Source organism: Choristoneura fumiferana, chromosome 19 (assembly GCF_025370935.1).
Source record: "Choristoneura fumiferana chromosome 19, NRCan_CFum_1, whole genome shotgun sequence".
NCBI lineage: Eukaryota > Metazoa > Arthropoda > Insecta > Lepidoptera > Tortricidae > Choristoneura > Choristoneura fumiferana.
The window spans coordinates 6014850-6036694 of record NC_133490.1 but is presented as its reverse complement, the minus strand read 5'-3'; the positions used below and the strand labels follow the sequence as shown (position 1 = coordinate 6036694).

Below are 21845 nucleotides of genomic sequence, written 5' to 3'. Positions count from 1 at the left end.
ATGTACGCGATAGATGTCATGGCGTGAAATATCGCGCGGCTGGAGTGTGTGGGAACGTGGTAGTTTGACATAAAAAAATATAGTTATTGTTGATGATTAGAGACCGAATTATATTGTGCAACAAAAAAAGATGCAAATGTGCATGTGAATATGCATGATAAATGCTAGAAATATGCATGAAAACTGTCAAAATATGCAACATTTAATTAAGAAAGTAAATTTTTATTAATTTGAATAAGCTTCCTTCGGGCAGTTGGGTAAAAAGTGAAAAGTAAAAAGTGTTTTGTGCTGTAAATATCGGCAGTAATTTAATAATTAGGTTAGGTTTGTAGTAGACATTAACTAATAAATACTTCTTTTTCTAACAATGAGATACTATTTCATGTTTAGTACTAATATCGTGTCTTCAATCACCCAGAATATTTCTGAAAGCAAAAAAATACCGTTCCACAGTAATTGAGATAATTGGGCAGAATTTGAGTGCTACGTCAGCATGCAACTGGCAATCACAAGTATTTGCTACCATCACGAATAATTGCAAGATAAGATTCTAGTAAAAAAAATAATTTTACCAAAAAAAGAAAAAGTATATATCCTTTAATTAGCTGCAAATGACTTTGAAATAAACAAATCGTCAACTGAGATGGCTAAAAATAACAAGTGACGTTCCGTCTCAGTTCAGAGGCTTTATTGCCTAACGTGTCTGACGCTCGCGATCACAATCAAATGACAGTTTTCGCATACAAAAACTGTCATTTGATTGAGATCGCGAGCGTCAGAAACGTTAGGCAATTCGGCCTCAGTATTACCATAAAAAAACCAATGGGGAATCCTTTTTTGACAGCACATAAAAAATCTGACAATGAAAAATAACGTATTAATGGACTTGTCAACGCTTTTGGACATTCCGAATCCACCTATTTGACATGTTGACATGGAGGAGGCGTAGTAACAAGACAAATTTCTACTTCATCCACCTGATAAAATAGAAATTTTATCGGAACAAGTATAATTTACTTAAAATTAATTAATTTGTCTTCCGAGATTTACTGCATGATGGATAGCGTCTTGGACGTTGAGGAAGGGATCCAAATGACGCAAACACCGGTGTTCCATCGTATACGTGTTATTTTTTATTTTCGTCAACTTTAAGGGAGCATTCAACAAGTCAAATGAAGTTATTTTTTCCAAGACACTAGTAGCCTAACTGTTTAAAAGACAATCAAAAATTAAGATAAGACATAAAGATAACAAGAAATGACAAAAAGAAACCTGCCCTTCGGAAGAAAATTAATTCGCGCTGTGCCCGCGCGGGAACTACACCCAAGCCTGAAGACTGAATTCTGAGCTGAGGCCTGTACCCAGCAGTGAGGTACATAGGCCGAGTTGTTGTATAAATAATTTGCGAGTGTCTCATTCCGTGTGGTTATTCCAGGAGCCGTCATCGAGCTCGTCCTCGCGGCACGGTGAGCGCTCGCACCACGTCAAGTCGCACTCACGCGACCTTGGCAGCAGCCCGCTGGCCCGCGACCTCGGTAGCAGCCCGCTCGCGGTCACCCCTGGCGTCCCCCGAGAGTAAGTCATACCACGCTGTAACAACATGTACACAAGTACAGGAGCCGGCGTCGAGCTCGTCTTCGCGGTACGGCGAGCGTATGCACCACGTCAAGTCGCACTCACGCGGCCTCGGTACAGTCACCAGCACCAATATCTGACACAACAAGCGTGCATAAATATCTGATACGACTCAATTTTAAGGCCGGAAGGACGTGTCAGATATTTTTGCACGCTCCGCTGTGGCAGATATTAATGCTGGTGACTGTACCAACCCGCTCGCGGTCACCCCTGGCGTCCTCCGAGAGTAAGTCACAACACACTATAACAACAACAAAAACAACCACATGTAAAATCACCTGCACTAATATCTGCCACAGCACAGCGTGCAAAATTATCTGACACGTCCTACCAGCCCTATAAATAGAATCGTACCAGATTTGTGAACGCTTTGTTGTGTTAGATATTAGTGCTGGTGTGGTGACTGTACAGAAGCTCAACTCCCTTAAAATAAACAACGTTTAGGCTTAAGAATCGTACCGACTTGATGCATCTCTGTCTACCGCATAAAGCCGTCCGCTCCTTACTAACTAATTAACGTCTGCTATTTTTTTCTGGACGCCACTGTTACCTCAAAATGGTCAAAGCTCACAAGGCGGTGTTATCTCCCCCGCTAAGAACCGAGAACCTATCCACTAGCTAGGCTATCCGGCACACACCCATGAAAAAACATCTTCCGAAAACACCGAAACTGTCGGACAGTTCCTAACTTATAATCAATAATAAAGTTTTATTTTTGTAGTTTTATAAACCATGTCGCACGAGAGCTTAAGCAACATTATCTTAATCCTCGTTTTCACTATTTCCAGCTTAGAAGACTCGCCGCAGAAGAAGATCCTGTCCGGCCTTATAGCCCCCGGCGAGTATGCCAGCGCGGTGTACAGTCCCAACGTGTCTTACGCGATGTCCTCTGCGGACGAGTACGGCTCGCCCGCTTATAGAGGTCAGTTGTAACCATAGCTGCTATACCTTGACATTCTTAAGTGACACTCGTTGGAACCCTGTCCTGTAGGGAGCTTTTACTGTTCTTACCAAGTTCTTTGTGCGGCAAATGCTGACTGTCACAGGGTTGCGAGTGTCCAAGCTTTTCAAGTTATAATAATCCCTCATCTCCCAACTATTGTATATACAAATCAGGTCACTTACGTAACCAGGGATCGACTTAATAAAGGACGAGCTGCTGTAAACAGCATATTAGTGTGATAAGACAGAGGCCATTGGAAGCCTTATCTAAAAATATTCAGAAGTAAAGGAATCATTGCCGTCGCCATAAGCATAAGGCGTCAGCGGTAAAGGACAGGATATTAAGAATATAAGTAATAGAAATGTTATCGCTGGTATTAATTACATTTGTCGAAGTTAATTATATGTCCGCCAAATTTAAAGTCTCTGGCTCCAGTGGTTTAGGCTGTGGGCTATCTGTCAGTTACTCTTTTATAGGTATAGAGAATAATGCTTGACTGATGACGTAAATTTTACGATGATAGTTTTGTGGTCCAATGGTTGACTGTACGGTCAAGTGCAACAATTTTATCGGCCATTCTCATTTTATTGTGCACCAATGTGCACCTGTCTAATTACCGTACCACTTTTTTACCGCACTAGTGACACGGTAATTAGACTTGAGTGCACAGATAAATGTAAATAATAGAAATAAAATAGAAATAGAAAACGTTTATTCGCATTTCGCAAATTACGTAAACACAAAATAAACAAGTATAAAGTAAATATATATGAAAGTATTTGCGAAATACGTAACGCGAAACTAGAGTCCAATTGTCCTTTTATAGATGTGCACTCAGTTGCAGTGTCGTGTCGCTTTTGCATGACAAAATGACTCTTTACGTACCATAGCCAAATAAGTGCACGATAAAATATTATGAATGCCGTTATCAAGTTTATCATCATCATCATCAGCCTATATATGTCCCACTGCTCAAAATAAATATCACAAACATATTACCACAAACAGTGCGGATTGTCAACTTCATACACACCATTGAATTAAAAAGCAGGTTTCTGAATTTCACTACTTGCCTACACCGAAAACTCTTTATTGTACCATCAGCCAAATAAGTGGTCTATCATTTTTTAACAATATTTATGACATGCAAACGATTATCAACTTTAGGGTGGTAGACCACATATTTGGCTGATGGTACACCGCAACAGTAAGCAATACAGAAAATAGCTACACATATACTACTACTATCACTAGATACCTAGTTACTTACTTTACTATTTTCTATCGTTAAAAAACTGATCCAACCGAACCTCCACTTCTAAAACCTGGATCATAACCACCGATTTAACATTTATTTACAACATCTGCAGAACATCTGATCACGTGCCGATTGCATTTTTTTTTCGATTCAGCTGCCAGACCAGTTTTATACAGTACAATAAACAAGTGCTCGTCTCCGTTATTTATTGACAGACGTCACTGTGACGTTGACTTGGCAAACTGCGGCGTTGCGTCTGCGCTTGTGCACTATAAAACCGTATGTTCTTCACATGGTTGCCAACTGTTTACTTTTTTGTCGTACAGTTGCCATCAGATATTTCGGAGCGGCCAAAATGATCAAAAATATCGAAACATGAACTCTAATTCTTTAATAGTAGAGTGAGACCACCCTGACCGCTCTGAAATATCTGATGGCGACTGTACCACGTACAATAAATAAGACAGCAAATCTCGTTTTTGTACCAGGAGCATCATACGGTTGGCAACCCTGGTTGTTCATTTGTAATTTAGTTTCACTCGCAAATACACTGATCGTGTGCAGCCACTAGGCACCAGTTCAGATGGGCATTATTCAAATAAGTATTCGAATAAACAGTATAAGTTACAATTTTTTTAAACGCGGATAAATTATTTCACGAATAAATCATTCTTTATTTGAAAGTGGTTGTTATATATTTTTTCTTTAATTTAAGCTTTTTGGTTATTCCATACAAATAAACAACACGAATAATATTTTATCTACACACAAGATCATGAATTATCATGTCATGCTTATTCTTATTCGTCGAGCACACACACACTCAAACTTTAGAGAAGATAGATTGAATGATTAAAAAGTTAAAATCTTGGCCTATATACATCCCACTGCAAGACACATACATCCTCGCAAAATGAGAGAGCTTGGGCAGTTGTTCGCACACGTGCCGAGTGCGGATTGGAATTAATTAACAGTTATTTTTCAAATTTCAGGACAGGACGGCGACTATCTAAATCATGGTAATTATGTTTTGTTTTTGCTTATAGTATAAAGCCTAGAAAGGCGCCGCCGCTGCTTCACTAGATAAAATCTGCCAAATGGTCGCTAAGACCGGCAAGAAAAATTGTACAAGATGCAATAAATAATTTATTTATAATTAACAACGCTCCCTGGCTTCGCACGAGTCCAAGTTTAAAACAAAAGAGTCACATTTTTAATTTAAATATTACTTTATATTATTTATTATACACGTGAAGCCGGAGCGCATTGTTAGTTACGTTATAATTTATAGATAAACCTTCCGTTTAAAAAATATGTAACTGATAGTGAAAACAACATTGAAATCCGCTGCACAGTTCAAAAGATCTAAACGTTTATACACACAGACAGACGGCGGGAAGTGACTTTATTTTATACTAGTTATTGCCCGCGGCTTCGTCCTCGTTCCAGTTTTTTCATTTATTTAGTTTAACATAAACCTTTGTCCAACAATATCGAACACAACAAAAAAAAAACCAATTCGGTGTTCTCATTCAGATAGGAGATTCATTTTTATTTATATAGATTATGTAAAGCAGATACTGTCCATTTACAGCGATTTACCGGACTATATGTTTAAATTAACGTCCGTCGCTAAACAGTATTTATAAATGCCAACGAGAAGAGTTCAGCTGAGCATTCATAATTTTCCTGATTCATTATATTTTTATGTCGCCCTCAGCATAACTCGTTAGTTAGTATTACTTAAACCGTGACCTTGTCTAGACGTATTTCAAGCGAGACTTAAATGCACTTTGGACTGACAAGTTAAAAATATAGTGACAGTGTAGGTACATAGTGTATATTTGGTGAAACATTCAGAAGATTACCTTGATGTAAAACGATGTCGGACCGATAATTTCACCGATAAACCCGATATTTTGAGAACTGTCTGGAATGATTTTACTTCAATGATTCCTGGACTACTCGGAAGAATTTACAGTAACTATGATAGTATTAATGATATAATTTCTATATATTTTCTTAAACACTAGTTATAGTACTCGCAACTTTGTCTCTGTCTCGCAAAAAATTGTTATTCGCTGAATTAAACATAGCCTGTGTTAATCTGGAATAAATGGAATGGAATAAAATGAAGATAGTTCCAAAGATATCCTGTGAGTGTAAAGACAAACAAAGTTTCTTTTATTAAATTACTGTTTTGCCCGCGATTGCGAATGACGTGTAGAAGTGCCCATTGCGGCCTATTTACTGAATAAATGATTTGAATTTGAATTTGATTTCGTCTCCGAAAAATTCGTTTATCGCTATGTAAGAACTATACAATTTACCGGAATAAAAAGTTCATTACATGTTAATCTAGGTTATAAACTGTCTGTGTGCCAAATTTCAAACCTTTTATTGCGTGATGAGATGGAGGACAATTATCCAAACTTTATAATATTAAAAGGATAATAGGATTAAATATAAACACTATTTGTATGATTTCTTACACTTTTAATAAAGATTTCTATATCTATATCTGTGGATTATTTTAACGTTTAGTAAAGTATTCGCGTACAATTTAATTTCAGTGTATTCGCCGAGAAACGCGGCATTTGACATTCACAGAACCAGTTTTAATCGAGCTGTATTGATTTTGCATAAAGAAATTAAATTGGAAATATACGATCTGGTTTTATATAGTGAATAAACTATTATACAAACAGTACGTGTCGTGAGAATTGTACAAACAAATTGTAACGCACATGTTTTAATTCAACTGTATTTGTTTGTAAAAAATACAGTGAACTTTGTCATGTTATTTATTGTGGGATTGTTACACTATAGTTTGACTTGCTGGCAGTGAAATCTTGCATGACTTTACTCCCAGTGGTTTGATCATGTGTATGGGAATTAGATGGTAATGCAAAAATAACCTACCTAAAAGGTTATGTTAGCAAAAAAGGTACGAATAAAATTAACCAAATTAGTAGTGTCTTTCTTCTAGCCCCAAAACTACATACATCAATCATATCGTTCACTCGTAGAACGTAGGTTTCACATTAATTTGCCGACCCTCCACTAGATTAACCATTTAACAAAGTTTTTAAGATAACCCTATTTTATTATTTTACTTACATCTATGTTGAATGAACAAGCCCCAACAAAACGTCTGCTCACTTTTTCTGGCTCAACACCAACTTATTTGGAGCAACAACAAAAGCATGTTTCCTTTTCTTTCAGACGAAGATGGCGGTTGCAACACGACCTCATCGAAGGCGTTGGCGGCCATCGCGCATCTCAACAGCAAGGTCGAACGGACCAAGGAACTGATACGACTAGAACAGACTATAAGAGACGGTGAGTCCTTCACGGTGTGCACACATGGAGTAGTAGCTGTAGTCGCGTTATAGTCGCCTGCATTAATTAATATTTGACACGTCGTACACAGGTCCTGGAAATAGAGCTGTCGCAGATATTTATGCACGATTTGTTGTGTCAAATGTTGGTGCTGGTGACGTACAAAAAGTGTCTTAAAATGAATTGGAATTATTTCAGCAGGCGCTTGGGTTAGTTTTACTGGGACACCCTGTAAATGTTTTTTTTTTATCGTAGTTGAATAATTTTTCCGAACACAGACTGATTAAAGTGTACCGCGTCAAAGGCGGGACTACATTATGAATCGAAAAGCCTTTACAGGGGTGTTAATCAAAGTAACACAATCATCATCATCAGCCGGAAGACGTCCAATTTTCTAGGTCTCGGTTCCATAAAAGTCATTTAAATTTGAACTGGATCTGACTAAACAATTTTTTTCAATGAAGTAAAAGTAATTACTTTGTTCGCCCGCGACCTTATGATAGCCACGTCTATGTAATTAATGTGTGTTCATGCGACTCATCTATCTCTAAGAACACACACATACCCACACTACACTGACGCGTTTCGAACTCAATCAGAGTTCATCCTCAGAGCACCACAGCCGTTCATAACGCTACCAGATGTTCGACTGTGAACATCAGACTAATATTTGGAAATGGGCCTCCGTAAAGTAACGCCTGATTTAATAAAATTATTTTTTTCAACAGACAATGTAAACGAATACCTGAAGTTGGCGGCGAATGCGGACAAGCAGCAGCTTCAAAGAATCAAAGCCGTATTCGAGAAGAAGAACCAGAAAAGTGCATTGTGCATCGCACAGCTGCAGAAGAAACTGGAAGGATACAACAAACGCATCAAGAACTGGGAGGTATGTGCAGTCAGTAGTTCAACCGTGAGCAATAGACATGTAGAAAATACACTCGCATTGTTCTAATAGTACATTTGAAGTAAAAACTATCCTTAAAATAACTTAACTATTGTACAATTTGCCCAAGTCTTGTCCCTGAGGAAGATACACTTTAATTGCAAAATACATGTGGAAAATAATTTTATATAAACGATTTTTAATGAACATAGCTAAGAAACACTGCAGGGAAAGTCGCTTTCACGTAACAGGAATCGCATCCAAATCGGTCCATACGATGCCACAGACAGACAGATAGACACTGGCGTCCAACTTATAATTACACCCCTCTATTTGCGTTGGGGGTTCAAAAAGAAGAATCTATGCAATCCGAGCCGACTTGTAGAAAAGTGCACGATATAAGGTACCTTTACGATGACATCTAGAAAAAAAAAACACGGTCTTCTACATATTTTTTTATAACGTAATAGCTTATGCCCACAGTTGTATCCCGCATCGGCACTCATTATCCCGTGAGAACTGTAAAATTTTCCGGGATAAAAAGTACTGTTACTAGTCCATGTGTTGATGCAGGTTATAAAACTATCTTTGTGCCAAATTTCTTTCAAATATGTATAAAGATTTTAGCGTAAAAGTATAACATTCCGAGTTATTGCACTCACAGATTTTGCATTTTTTAAATTAGAAGTTGTATAGTGCATATTAGTAACTTTAAGATGACATCTCAAAAACGGCTAAACCGCTTTGTATCAAACAAGATAAGTTACCACTAACTTTGAATGCTACGATGCCACAGTCATTGAAAGAAAGAAAGAGATTTATTTTGGCTCCATAAGTACAGTCACCAGCACCAATATCTGACACAACAAGCGTGCATAAATATCTGATACGGCTCTATTTCTAGGGCCGGAAGGACGTGTCAGATATTTATGCACGCTCCACTGTGGCAGATATTAATGCAGGTGACTGTACCAACACCTCACAATAATAAAATAGATAAGACTAAAACTAGCACTAAAACTAAGTTACTTGGTGACACGACAGGATACCAAAAATTGGTGTCAAACACTCCACTTTTACGTAACGTTTCTCACAATAAACAGGACAGCTACTACGAAATTCGAAAATCAAACTTCCTATCGTTCCGTCCCTCTCACTCTCGTAAATAAAAAGCGTCAGCGGGACGGCAAGATACGAAGTTCGAATTGTGCACTTCGTTGTATAGGGCCTATTTTATACGTGTCTACTGTTCATGGTGCGACGGCGGCGGGTGCGCAGGCGCTGCCACGTCACCTGATCAGGTCATAATGTTGCAGCAGCACGGGACCAGCGGGCAGGCGCACCGGCAGCCGAGAGCTGTGCTGCAGGGGCTCAAGTGAGTTTCTTTTTAATTGATTCATTGGAAAAAGGTAAAGGAGTGTGAGCTATACAGCTAAACTGTACTAAAATTCAATTCAAATAAATATCGCGCGGCTGTTGACACCGGTTCGGCAAAAGCTTGTATTGTAAATAAAATTTTCATCATTTTTTTTTTAACTATGTAGAGCTATGTAGTTCAGGAAATATAAAGGCTGACCAGGAATATAAAAAACCTGACGCGAGGGCAGTTTTTCTACTTTTTATATTGCAACATTCTTTACACTTACTATACGATACCTACCTGTCATATTGACAACGGTGTCGGTGATGTTATTTAAAGGAATATTTCCTAATCCCTCAGACTTTTTCTATGACAAATACTTTTATACATTGTGAATTATTTTCCTTCCAAGGCTATGGATAATCTTCGGCATTTTAACGCACAAAATAACACTTTAAAATATCACGCGCAAACAACGTTAAACTTTGACTGCAATAGACAGATGACATTTGAATTTAGTGTTACCAGTGCAAGAAATTAGTTCTATTGGCTTTCCGCAATATGGCGAGGTTTTTTATAATTCTGGTCAGCCTTTTACTTAGTGAAAGTTACAGATGGTCAATTCATATTTCCTGGACTATACTGTTTATTTCTTTATCTTCTCTGACAGGAACGTGGGCGGGAACATCCGCGACGGCATCCAGGGGCTCGGTGGCAGCGTGATGGCCGCGCCGCGCGAGTTCGCGCATCTCTTCTCTCGCTCCAATCGCTTCGGCTCCGCGGACAACATCTCGCAGCTCGCCGGTCTGTATTCCGAGTCTACTAGCTCCTGGGGGGATACTGCGAATTCGAAAATCGAAGTTCGTATCGTGCCGTCCCTCTTACTCTCTTAATAATTGAAGCGTTAGAGTGACGGCAAGATGCAAAGTTCGAATTTTGCACTTCGTGGTACAGGGCCTGCTTATCGCGTATGTTTGCTTGACATGTGAAAGATATTAACAATTTGAATATGAGATTACACGAAAATTAATGAATTGTATCGAATTTACGAGACTGGCCATAAAAGCCAATTGAAATCTTGTGGAAGTTGGTTAAAAGAGTGATTAAGTTTGCACCCAACTATACTCTCAGACAGGACCCTGAAGGTTCCCTATACGGCAATAATTCTTTTTTTTCGAAATTTACCCCTGACAAAGAAGAATATGCATGGTATAGGTAGTGCCATCAGAGTTGTGGTCATGCACACAAGAACATGTCATGTAATGACAGCGAGATTTTGACATTCACTGATTCATTTATTCTTCTTTTTATGCAACCTGCAGTTCTTCATGTAGCTGTGGGTGTAATCATTCACTTCAATTCTCGTGGCACTACCTATACACAGATGTTCTCTTAAGCCGAGTTTAGACTTGCAAGAAAAATCGTGCAAGTTACATTACATTGCGAGGCCGTAAAGCCAACGAGTTTGTAGTGGTCAATCGAGCGCCGCAATGTAATGCAACTTGCATGATTTTTCTTGCAAGTCTAAACTCGGCTTTAGTCATCGACATAGTCATGGTTCAGAAAGTTTACGTAGAACAACGCTTAAAAAGGAGAAAACGGTTGAACTTTTTATACAGGATATTGTTGCCTGTGTAATGCTTTTAACAAGCATTGTACTTGAGAAATTTAAATTGGCGTAGTATTTACATATTGCAATTCAATTCAGTATCTATATCAAGGAAAATGTTTTAAAGAGCTCTATGAACTATTATGCATTTAAGAACTTCTTTTCACGTGTCAATAAAATATATGCATATTTTTTACGTATAAATTAAATTTTTTGGTGTTAAATCATGCCATTTTGCTTTTGAATGTCTGTACTTTACTCTACATAGAATAACGATAGGATATATTATATATTTTATTTTATTTATAACATATTGTATGTATTTCTGTCACAGAAAACACGGGTCCTTGTAAGTATCTCGTGTGGTGTAGAACATAATTGAATGCGTCCATGATCATCACATACTATACCTTTACATCTTTACCTCTGGGATGGTGTTATGCAGTAAAGATACAAGATATTTTTATTCTTTGTTTCTCCTGTACAAATATATTTTAGCAATAATTGAATTGCATGTATATTGCGATTTTATTTCTTAAATATACAGGATATCTTTAAATTTTGGGAATATCTCAGCAGGTTATTGGGTTTTTTGATTGAAAACCACTGTGTAGGTTTTTCATTGGTATTTTTTTATTCAAAGTGTAGTCACGCCTTTGATGCAGTAGTCACCTACATTGATATCTGCTGCAGCGGAGCTTAAAAATAGATGACACGTCCTTCCGGCCCTAGAAATACAGTCGTATCAGATATTTATGCACGTTTTGTTGTGTCATATGTCAGTGCTGGTGACAGTGATGATTGTACACTTTGAACGTCGTTGTATGGAAACATTAGTCACCCACAATTTATAAAATCCTTAAATTCATGTAAATTGTTTGTAATTGTTGTTTTTTAATTATTTTCAAGATTTTTTAAACGTAGTTTTCAGTCAAACTAAACCAACCGTCTGTTGAAATAATCCGCAATAGTTTAAAGAAACCTTGTTTAACTAACACATTCATCTTTTGCATAACACTGTCAATAAACCAAAAACCTTTAGAAGAGTGGAACTGTAATGAACACTTACCTGTACCACCACGCATGAAATCCTGATAATTTATGTAAAAGATATCTGAAGTTTTATTCGAATAAACAGACGGCAGCACCGATATCTGCCACATAAAATACCAGTGACTTATGAGAGAACAGTGCGACAGTCCCTTATTCTTCCTGTACATTACACCTCTCATTCATAACACTATAACTACTCGTTCATCACATCACTAAAACTGATTTACTTATATTGTAATTTTGGTATAGAAACAATTTTCATATTAATCGCACGTTATTTTGACTTTAGTATCGTTAGTTGATTATTATGAAATTAAACCATTGAGGCACATAGTAGTAGTACAAAGTATTTTTCATTTCTCATCATGACATGCAATTCATTTTTATGCTCTAGAGCATAAAGTAAAATCTTCGTCTAAGACCAAGGTAATCAGGTTTCAACGGCCACCAACAAAAAAGTTTCTATATATTTTTTTAATAATTTTTATTTTATGTAAAACCAAAAATCAATTAAATCAATCAAATTTAAATAAATAAAACTAAAAATTTGTAAATGCAATGCAAGCAATGCATGAAAAATAAAAGGTACCTAGTAAGTGAACAATTTCCTCTCAATCGAAGTGAAAAGCAGAGTGTAAAACTCGAGTATTTAGCCCATTTTCCCCTCGACGTGTCTATCCACCCTCGTAGTGCCGGCTCGGGTGGCTATATGAACGCCTCTGGTAAAATGGCTCGTTTTACGCTCTTGTTGTACAATCTACTATTTTGTAATGTATATGTATAAATGTATTTAAGTACCTATTGATATTAATTTTAGTTTTGTAGTGTTCATGGACGGTTTACTAACTCAACTAACTGGTACATGATTAATAGTTTAAGGTTAAGCTTAGTTTCTTACTTTTTTATGAATTATTCTTTTTCTGATGTATTACTCGTATAGGTACTCGAGTGTAGGGGTCAATCATGGGTCCGTTTTATGTAAAAAGAATGTCATGACATTAGTAGGACTTCTAGCAAAAGTTAGACAACTTTCTAAAAAACTGGCGAAGTAGAAAGTGAACTCCCGCACGAATACCAAAAAACCAATTTCTTGAACGGGGAATCGGGGAATCTTTATATACTCAGCGGCACAAAATTTGGCCCACTCTATATACAATATTACCTGTTACTGCTTACAATTGAAGGCCAGATTTTTGCCGCTCAGTATATTATGCAATTAAAAACAAAGTTAACACTTCGAAGTAGTTGTTTATCAAGATTGGAGTTTTAAAACGAATGTAAAAATATTAATTTTCAACTAAACACAGCCGTGGTGGCCTAGTGGTTTAAGCCATTCTGAGAGGAGACCTGTGCCCAGCAGTGGGACTTATATAGGCTGGGATGATGGTCTAAAGCTGAGTTTAGACTTGCCAGAAAAATCGTGCAAGTTGCATTACATTGCGGCGCTCGATTGAACACTACAAATTCGTTGGCTTTACGTCCTCGCAAAGTAATTCAACTTGCACGATTTCTCTTGCAAGTCTAAACTCGACTTAAACACTGATATAACAAGTTGAGAGTAACTGGTTATTGACGTCTCATTGAGAATATGTATTGTGTTAACAAATACAACTTTGGTTTTCTCAGCGGTGATGTATTTAAATATCCAGTTTTGTTTATCTTTTCTACTGACGGTGATTGTGTGTCAGACAGTTTTCAAGTACGAAACATATATGTGTCAATTTCAATATTTCTATGTCTTACTCCGAATTTTAAGGGTTTGTTTTTACATCAAACATTTTGATTTTTGTGGTGCTATTTTTTTATTGAGACTAATTTAATGTACGTTATAAAAGAAACGTATAAAATAATGTACATACATGCAACTCTGCAAAATTAAATGTGGATGTAACTCTGTCTGTTCGTTGACTCTTTACGCCTAAACCACTGAAGCGATTTAAATTAAAATTGTGATAGTTTTCTTTTTAAACTCGAATACTTTAGCTAATATTTGCATTCTAACCCTTAATGTTTTGTAAACGGATCCCTAAATCGAAAAATCATCTTGGAAAACTCAAAATATTTTTGAAAGATCTATCCAACGATACCTCACACTATAGGTATAGACGAGAAGAAAATGATTAAAAAAAAATGAAAAAAATATTCGAGACAAAATATCAAAATACAAAAAGAAAAACTATGAGTTACAAGTAGAACCATGTTGAGTGCCCGAAATGGTCCCGCCTTAGCATAAATGCACTCCTCTGATGGAGTCAGCACTGGGTGGTGGCCTGGTGGAATCATCTCCACATTACGTAGTTGTCCGCGTGCTTAATAATATATCCGTGCAAAATTACAGCTTCCTAGCACTACCAGACTCTTAACAAAGCCGCGGACAGATGGACGGACAGACATAAAAAATTCAAAACGACGATACGATATTTTTCGCATAGTAAGTATTGATAAATATGGAAATATTTACTACTCGGATTCAAAGCAAACACATTATATTCACACGCGTCTAACAACAGTAAATAGATAGGCATTATTATAGATAAAGACACATTATCTCAGAGTCACGATGATTGACGTTGTGTTCCTGCAACAGAACTAGCACAGACGAGAGCGAACTCGTATTGCAAAATATTACTGTGTAGTGCGATGTTTACGAGACGATTTCGTGTAAATTAAAAGTTTAGGCGACATGCTGTTTAACAAATGCAGGAAGTGTAGGAAGAAACGTAAATATGTTTTGTTTTAATGTTTGTGTTTTTTATATGGTTTTATGAATGTTCTGAGAGGAGATAAATACGCCAGTGATATGCACCGATGATTTCACTCCGTGACAAATTGTTACGCTACGTATATTTGTAATAAATAATCTTGGTGATAAATGTTCAGTTTATAGTACGTATGTTGTTAAATGGTATTGTTTTAATTTAAAAATATTCTTGAGCGCACAGAAATCGGTAGAGAGAAGAAAAAAAACACTATGTTCTTGCTTTATCTTGATTATCAAACTTTTTATCTGAAACTACAAAATAAACAAAATTCTATAAATACATGTCATAAATAAGCAATCTTTACTTAATTACTAGTACTAATATTGAAATGCGAAAGTTACTTTTGTCTGTCTTTATGTCTGTTACATTTTCACATTTAAATCTAAAAAAAGCTCCTTTCTGTACACTAAGCTTTCCTTGCTATTTATTCTACAATTGCCGCACTAAAAAGCCATACAGAACAATATCATTACTATCGCCCGCATACCATTATTCTTATTGAAAGAAACTTACTAATTAACGTACCATGTGACGTATATGACCGTCCATTTTACTTCATGGCCAGCACTTGTAACCGCTCTTGTCCCACGTATAAGAAATCACTGTACGCGCGAGTGGGATGACCAGCATTTTTCTCCTCACGCTTGGCTAATGGTAATGGTAGAGAGGCTGTCATAATTGGATCGTGTTATGCAGAAATGAATCGTGTTATAATGTGAAAAGCCTATGTTGTTTTTGTTTTAGCTGAATTATTTTTGTAAACGTCTATTGTTTTTCTTTTTATGCTTTTTTTTTGCTTGGTAAGTAAGAAACGGTCTTGGAAATAATTATGAACGACGTGTAAATGTTGTTTAACATGTTAAAATATTTTTTTTGACGACGTGACATATTTCTGCATTAATCGGTCCAAATGTTTGGTTATTGCGCCTCGTGGTATTTTTTGTTTGTTCTTAAATAAATGTGATTCGTAACAGTAAACCATCACCAGCTAATATTTATTATGAACTAGCTGTTGCCCGCGGCTTTGCCCCGTTGTATTTTTCCTGTATTTTCTTCCATAAAAACCTTCTTCTGACAGTAACGAACACAACAAAAAAAGAATTAGCGAAATCGATCCAGCAGTTCCCGAGTTTTGCGCTTAGCAACACATTTTACGATTCATTTTATATATATACTAGCTGTTGCCCGCGGCTTCGCCCCCGTTTTATTTTTTCTGTATTTTCTTCCATAAAAACCTTCTCCTGGTAGTAACGAACACAAGAAAAAAAGAATTAGCGAAATCGGACCAGTCGTTCCCGAGTTTTGCGCTTAGCAACACATTTTACTATTCATTTTTATTTATATAGATAGAAGATATAGAAGAGAAGATATACAGTCAGCAGCCGAAGTGGGTGAGCGGTTGTGGCGGTCAAAATGATCTAAACACTCTTCTTACCTTGGCAGTAAAGTCGTGTGTAGATCATTCTCAGCACCGTAACCGCTCATTTACTTCTGCTGCTGACTGTACATTGTGTTAATTATATAACTGAAAACCTGAAAGTAGTTTGTTAAGAATAAAGCGTAGAATCTCCTATCCCTGATCAACTGATCATATATACTTATATACAACACCTACACAGACTATGCGAGGTTTCAGTAAAGCGCGCTAAAGGCGGTGCGAGAAATATACGAGTTGGTTATCGATAGTTTTCTACTTAATAATTCAAAGCCTACATTTTAAAGAAACCCGCGTGATATTTCTCGGACCACCTGAATGAAATTTGAGAGAGCCATCGACATTATTTCGCTTTACACCACAATTCTGCCCTCTTCAATTGGCAGTATCCCATTTTTAGACATTTCGAGTAAACAGAGGAATTGTGTAAATTAATTTCGCGTAGCCTTAAGGAAGTTTTATTGTTCTTAGGGGTTGATCATGTTGTAGACAAGATACGGCCAATTTAATTTGCTTAGTTCTTCTGATAGATAATGTTTCAAGCTACGTAATGGTATAAATAACTCAAAAGTATTTTTTTGAGATACTGTCAATTGCCTTATGAGGGCAGAATTTGTGTCATTCGCTTTGTATTTATGCAATCATTTCAAGCGTCCTGTTACTATTGCTTCATCGTGTTGTCTCTTTCTTGCACGCCAGCCCCACCACACGCGGAACTGAGAGGTAAATAAACGCAACGCTGCACTTTCAAAGACTACGTTTATAGTAAAACTGTAGAGTTGTTTACTTTATGTTTGGAAAGTTTCTGTACAAGGACCTTATTGGTGGTACCTATGGTACAAAAGCCAGAAGATACTGTATATAACTTGTATTAATATCGACATTGGTGTTAATTTTGTCATTCATCTTCCATGATAATATTTTACCATAAATAAATAAAAGCATGTAAAATGCCCTGTATCACTATTTTCAATTGGTACTTTCCATGCTTTGGCTCTGTCACACTTACTAAACATGCCATATGTATTTTTTTTTTCAAATTGCTCTTGTTTTCAATTTAAGCTTGGGGCTTTGCATATTTTCCGAACTTATCCTCGCAAAACTATTACTTCTTAAGGTATCAACATTCATTCTAATATTATTTAAAAAAAAAGTGTTTAAAAGCAGCATAATATATACATAATTCATTTAAAATAAAGAAACAAATTCAAGCTGAAATATTCAAACAAAATATAGACCTTTTCCTATTTGAAATAAGTTAGCACAGAATTTTATTCCGTTATATCCTGAAAAATCATAATCAATATTGTATTTAAATATGAACGATCATTGGACTTTAAATTACATTAACCTTTCGTATGCAGAAAAATAAATAGTATCTATCAAATAATACTAACTTTAAAGAGAAACATAGAAATAAAAAAAAACTACACTTAAGTTTTGCAATGACCCCTGTGATCGTATAACCCCGGTATTGAGTGTATTTACAACGCGCAGCGAACGCGTCGTCTGAAGGCTCGCGCGCGTCAGAGGCGGGCGAGGCGGCGCCGCGCGGGTCCACGCTGCCGCGCGCCGCGACCTCGCCGGCTCCCAAGTTCTCTCCCGACGCGTCACCTAGCTCCAGCGTTACCAGCGAAGGCGCTGTGTAAGTACTAACACTAACTAAATACAAATGTTGCTGCAACGTGCTGACCTTGTGACAAGGTTTGCGCGCGGCAGAAGTCAGGTTTGCTACGTCGCTGACTCCGAAATTCTCTCTTAAATCAGTGAGGTGCCGTGTAAGTACCAACTGATACAGATGTTTCTACTACAACGCGTCTTCAATTATTTGCGCGCGTTAAAAGCCGGCATACAACGCTAGTTCTAAAGTTCTCTCCCGATGCGTCACGTAGCTCGAGTGTCACTAGCGAAGGGGCCGTGTAAGTTGTAATGTAAGTAAATATTAACTAAATATATATGTTGCTGCTACAGCACGTTGTGATGGAGGCGGGAACGTGACGTTGTTGACTGCGAACTTTTCTCCCGACGCGTCACCTAGCTTGAGCATCACCAGCCAAATCGCCTTGTTACAAAAAAGTAATACAGTTGTTCCTGTTAGGCTGCTACAGCACGTGTTTAGATAGCTTGCGCGCGCCGTGAATTACCAACACAGTTGTTACTACTATGAAATCGCTGCATAGCGTAATTAGAACGGCGCCTAAAGAATGCGGATGAAAATTATGATTATTGGCAGGTACCCAACGCAGCCGGGGTCCAATAACATCTCGGAGGCAACGTTCTCGATCAAGCCGATACTGAACGAGTTGCGGGAGCGACGCGAGGATTACGAGCGGCTGGCGGAGAAAATAGACGCATTAAAGGTTACTAAATAAATGTCAAAAAAAATTTTTTTTAGACAACTTTTGTCTTTTAGGAGTTGAATTCCAAATAAACCCATCCTTAGTACTCGCTTACTTGGTGGAAGAAAGCTCAGTGCAAAATTAAAATCTCCTAACCCTAATTTGCGCTGTGCGTTGATATATTAGTCAGTCTTTCAGCATCTTTCACACTTAATAATAAGTGTTTGTGTTACAGAATTTATCACAAGAAGTGTCGTTTCTATCAGCCGCGCTACAAGAGGAGCGGTTCAAGACAGAACGTCTCGAGGAACAAGTCAACGACCTCACGGAACTGCATCAAAACGAGGTGACGTCCATTATTTTACTCTGTTTATGTTGTGTTTTACCTCCTTCGAGGAGGTCAATTAAATGAGGAAGCAGTGGCGGATTATTAGTGGGGCGACAGGGGCGGCTAGCCCCAGGCCTCCAGCCGGGGGCCTCCAAATGTCCGCAAGTTCTCATGTTAAAGTTCTGATGATTCCTGAGCATGTTAAATCTTTATGTGCGTGCGACAGCTAAATTAGCAATGTACTGTGACATCGTGATTTGTATAGTGCGAACTTAAACTCCGGCATCACTTTCTAGACTATAAACAGTGTACATGTATCAATAGGTAGTAGATTAACGTTTTTTTTCTTCAGGTGGAAAATTTGAAGCAAGCTTTGACGGATGTGGAAGAAAAAGTGCAGTACCAGAGCGAGGAAAGAATACGGGATATCCACGAGGCGCTCGATCTCTGTCAGACAAAAGTGAGTTACAAATTGGATGAATAACCGAAGTAATCATCGGTTCATAATTCTTAACGAATAAACAAGAATTGTACGGCCAAGGATTAAAGTCCTTCATGAGCCACCAAGGAATCATTTCACATCACAGCAAACGTCTTAAATCCTATCAGTGTATATTAGTCAGCCGACTTGACTTATATACCTACTGACGTCCTGACTAACTACTCAAAGAGTCATTGGTCCCTTGCCGGCCTTTTAAGAAAGTGTAAGCCCTCTCGATATTACTGGTGACCTGACTAATATACTCCGTCCTAACAAGTTAGTGTCAACCTGACTAAATTTCGTGTCGTTTTGATTAAATTAGCGCCGTCTTGACTAAGTTACCAAACTTAGTCAAGAGGGCAGTAACTTTCTAACTGTTAGTAGCCATTGCAGCTGACTAAGCTAGTGCCGTAGCACAATGAGACGCTTCAGTGTTGGGCTTACGTGTTAACAGATAAGCAAGCTGGAGCAGTGGATGGCGGGCGGCGTCGGGGGCGGCGGCGCGGGCGGCGGCGAGGCGGTGGCGGGGCTGCCCCCGCGGCTGCTGCTCGTCAAGCTGCTCAACGTGGCGCTCACGCTGCTGCAGCTGGCGCTGCTGCTGGTGGCTACCGTCGCCGGCATCGCCATGCCCTTCCTGCGCACCAGGTCACCACCACCACATAATCTATACGGCCATTTTAAAAATTAAATTTTACATTTTCTTTCAAAATGTATGTCACTTTTTCATACAAATTTTATGAGTCAGGTTTGTGAGTCTATGATAAAAAGGAAACAAAACTGTATTTTTTTTGGGATATGTTATCTTAAACTATTGTAATCGATTGTGCTCTTGATTCTGAGTAGGAAAAATCATATTTATTCTAAAATCGAAAAAGAGAGGTACGCTTTTTTATGAAAATGACAGCTCGACGCACCGGATAGCCCAGTGAATGGAGAACCTGACTACGAAGCTTGTCCCGGGTTCGATTTGTATGAAAAATACAAATGTTTGTTTGTTTAAATATTTATTGAAGTATGTTTGTTTATCCATTGCCTAGTACCCATCACACAAGCTTTGCTTACTTTGGGACTAGGTCAATTGGTGTCAAGTTTCCCGTGTTATTTATTTGATACTTATCCTAAGGTCCACCAAACCTGCGTAAGTTGACTGACCCAAAAATAATTGAGAACCGAATTTGCGCCGGTCGCCTGCTTTAAAAAACTCCACAAGTCTATCCACACACGTTGCGATCTACCCGCGCAATATTTACTATGCAGTATAACAAGTATGAGAAACTGATCTAACCGCCCTCAATGAGGCTTTTTTGACAAACAAAATATCGCTAGATGGCGTTAGTATCATCTATGGATCTCAGCAAAGTAACGCCTGATTCAAAAATGACATATTTGTTTGCATAGTCGCAGTTACCGTAAGGTCACGTGTGAGAACACAGATATAGATTACACTAGATTACGCAAATGCATCTACTTCGCGTGACCGAACCCCGACCAAACGTCGGGGTTGGCCCCATACAAAGACTGACTGCTAACTGACTAATCATGACTAGTGACTGACATGAGCCCCACGGCGCGGGCGGGCGGCGCATTTGAATCGATTTTGCGCGGACATCGGGTAATTCACATCGCTAATTCGCTCTTGAGACGTCACAGTAGATATAAAAAAGTGTCACGGTTGGTTTTCATACAGATTGAAGTGTTTGCGTTATCTAGTGTAATCTATATCTGTGTGTGAGAATAATAACTGTTTATAGTTCATTGACATGGACCTCCGCAAAGTAATGCCTGATTCAATAAACCTTACCCATCGGTTGCAGGGTGCGAGTTCTAACCACCAGCCTAGCGGTAATGGTGGGGGTGATGGTGCTAAAGCAATGGCCGGAAGTGACGCAGCTCTCAGAACACTTGGTGCGCCGGCTGAAGGAATATCTACTCGACAAACACCATGACAGGTAATGTGGGAGGTTGTTTGTTTCTGTTCAGGGCGTGGAGGCCACACGATTGGTTGATATATTTGTTAGATTAATACCAGAATTGCGTGTAATTGCCAAGTTACATTTATAGTTATAGGGTTTCGTAGCCGAATGGTAAGAAATAGAACGCTATTAATGTCGCTACACTCCGTCCGTTCGGCGTCCGTCTGTCCGTCACAGGGCTGTATGTCAAGAACTATTGCTGAAATTAACAGAAACATATAATTAAAATGAACTAATATTATTAAAAGTTAAGGTGGTTCCGAACCAACCAATATAAAATGACCCCACATTGCATAAATTTTACTTAGAAGCAGGGCTTTGCTAACACTGGATTTAAATAGATACGGCCGTTTATAGCGTATATTTTAACATATACACGAATTCGTACGGAACCCTCGGTGCACGAGTTCGACTCGCACTTGGCCGTTTTTTTTTTAATTT

General features: G+C 38.1%; 2 protein-coding genes across 10 annotated transcripts in view; one reads left to right on the top strand and one right to left on the bottom strand.

Moving 5' to 3' along the window:
* LOC141438735 (polyamine-transporting ATPase 13A3-like) overlaps positions 1-21845 on the bottom strand; it is a 426124-nt gene that overhangs the window by 239581 nt on the left and 164698 nt on the right. The window lies entirely within an intron of this gene.
* Positions 1-21845, top strand: part of Dmtn (transmembrane and coiled-coil domain 2 protein Dmtn) — a 56408-nt gene that overhangs the window by 29524 nt on the left and 5039 nt on the right. For 2 of the 9 annotated variants that reach the window (XM_074102794.1, XM_074102795.1), the window contains 15 exons: positions 1436-1575; positions 2424-2557; positions 4829-4855; positions 7062-7178; positions 7907-8067; positions 9366-9439; positions 10095-10228; positions 11368-11382; positions 16983-17006; positions 17781-17928; positions 18517-18643; positions 18858-18968; positions 19303-19410; positions 19886-20076; positions 21246-21380. In XM_074102794.1, the coding sequence (XP_073958895.1) occupies positions 1436-1575; positions 2424-2557; positions 4829-4855; positions 7062-7178; positions 7907-8067; positions 9366-9439; positions 10095-10228; positions 11368-11382; positions 16983-17006; positions 17781-17928; positions 18517-18643; positions 18858-18968; positions 19303-19410; positions 19886-20076; positions 21246-21380 (1646 nt within the window). The remainder of the gene's footprint in view (positions 1-1435; positions 1576-2423; positions 2558-4828; positions 4856-7061; positions 7179-7906; positions 8068-9365; positions 9440-10094; positions 10229-11367; positions 11383-16982; positions 17007-17780; positions 17929-18516; positions 18644-18857; positions 18969-19302; positions 19411-19885; positions 20077-21245; positions 21381-21845) is intronic. The other 7 variants (XM_074102798.1, XM_074102797.1, XM_074102801.1 and 4 more) reach the window with 7 other exon arrangements.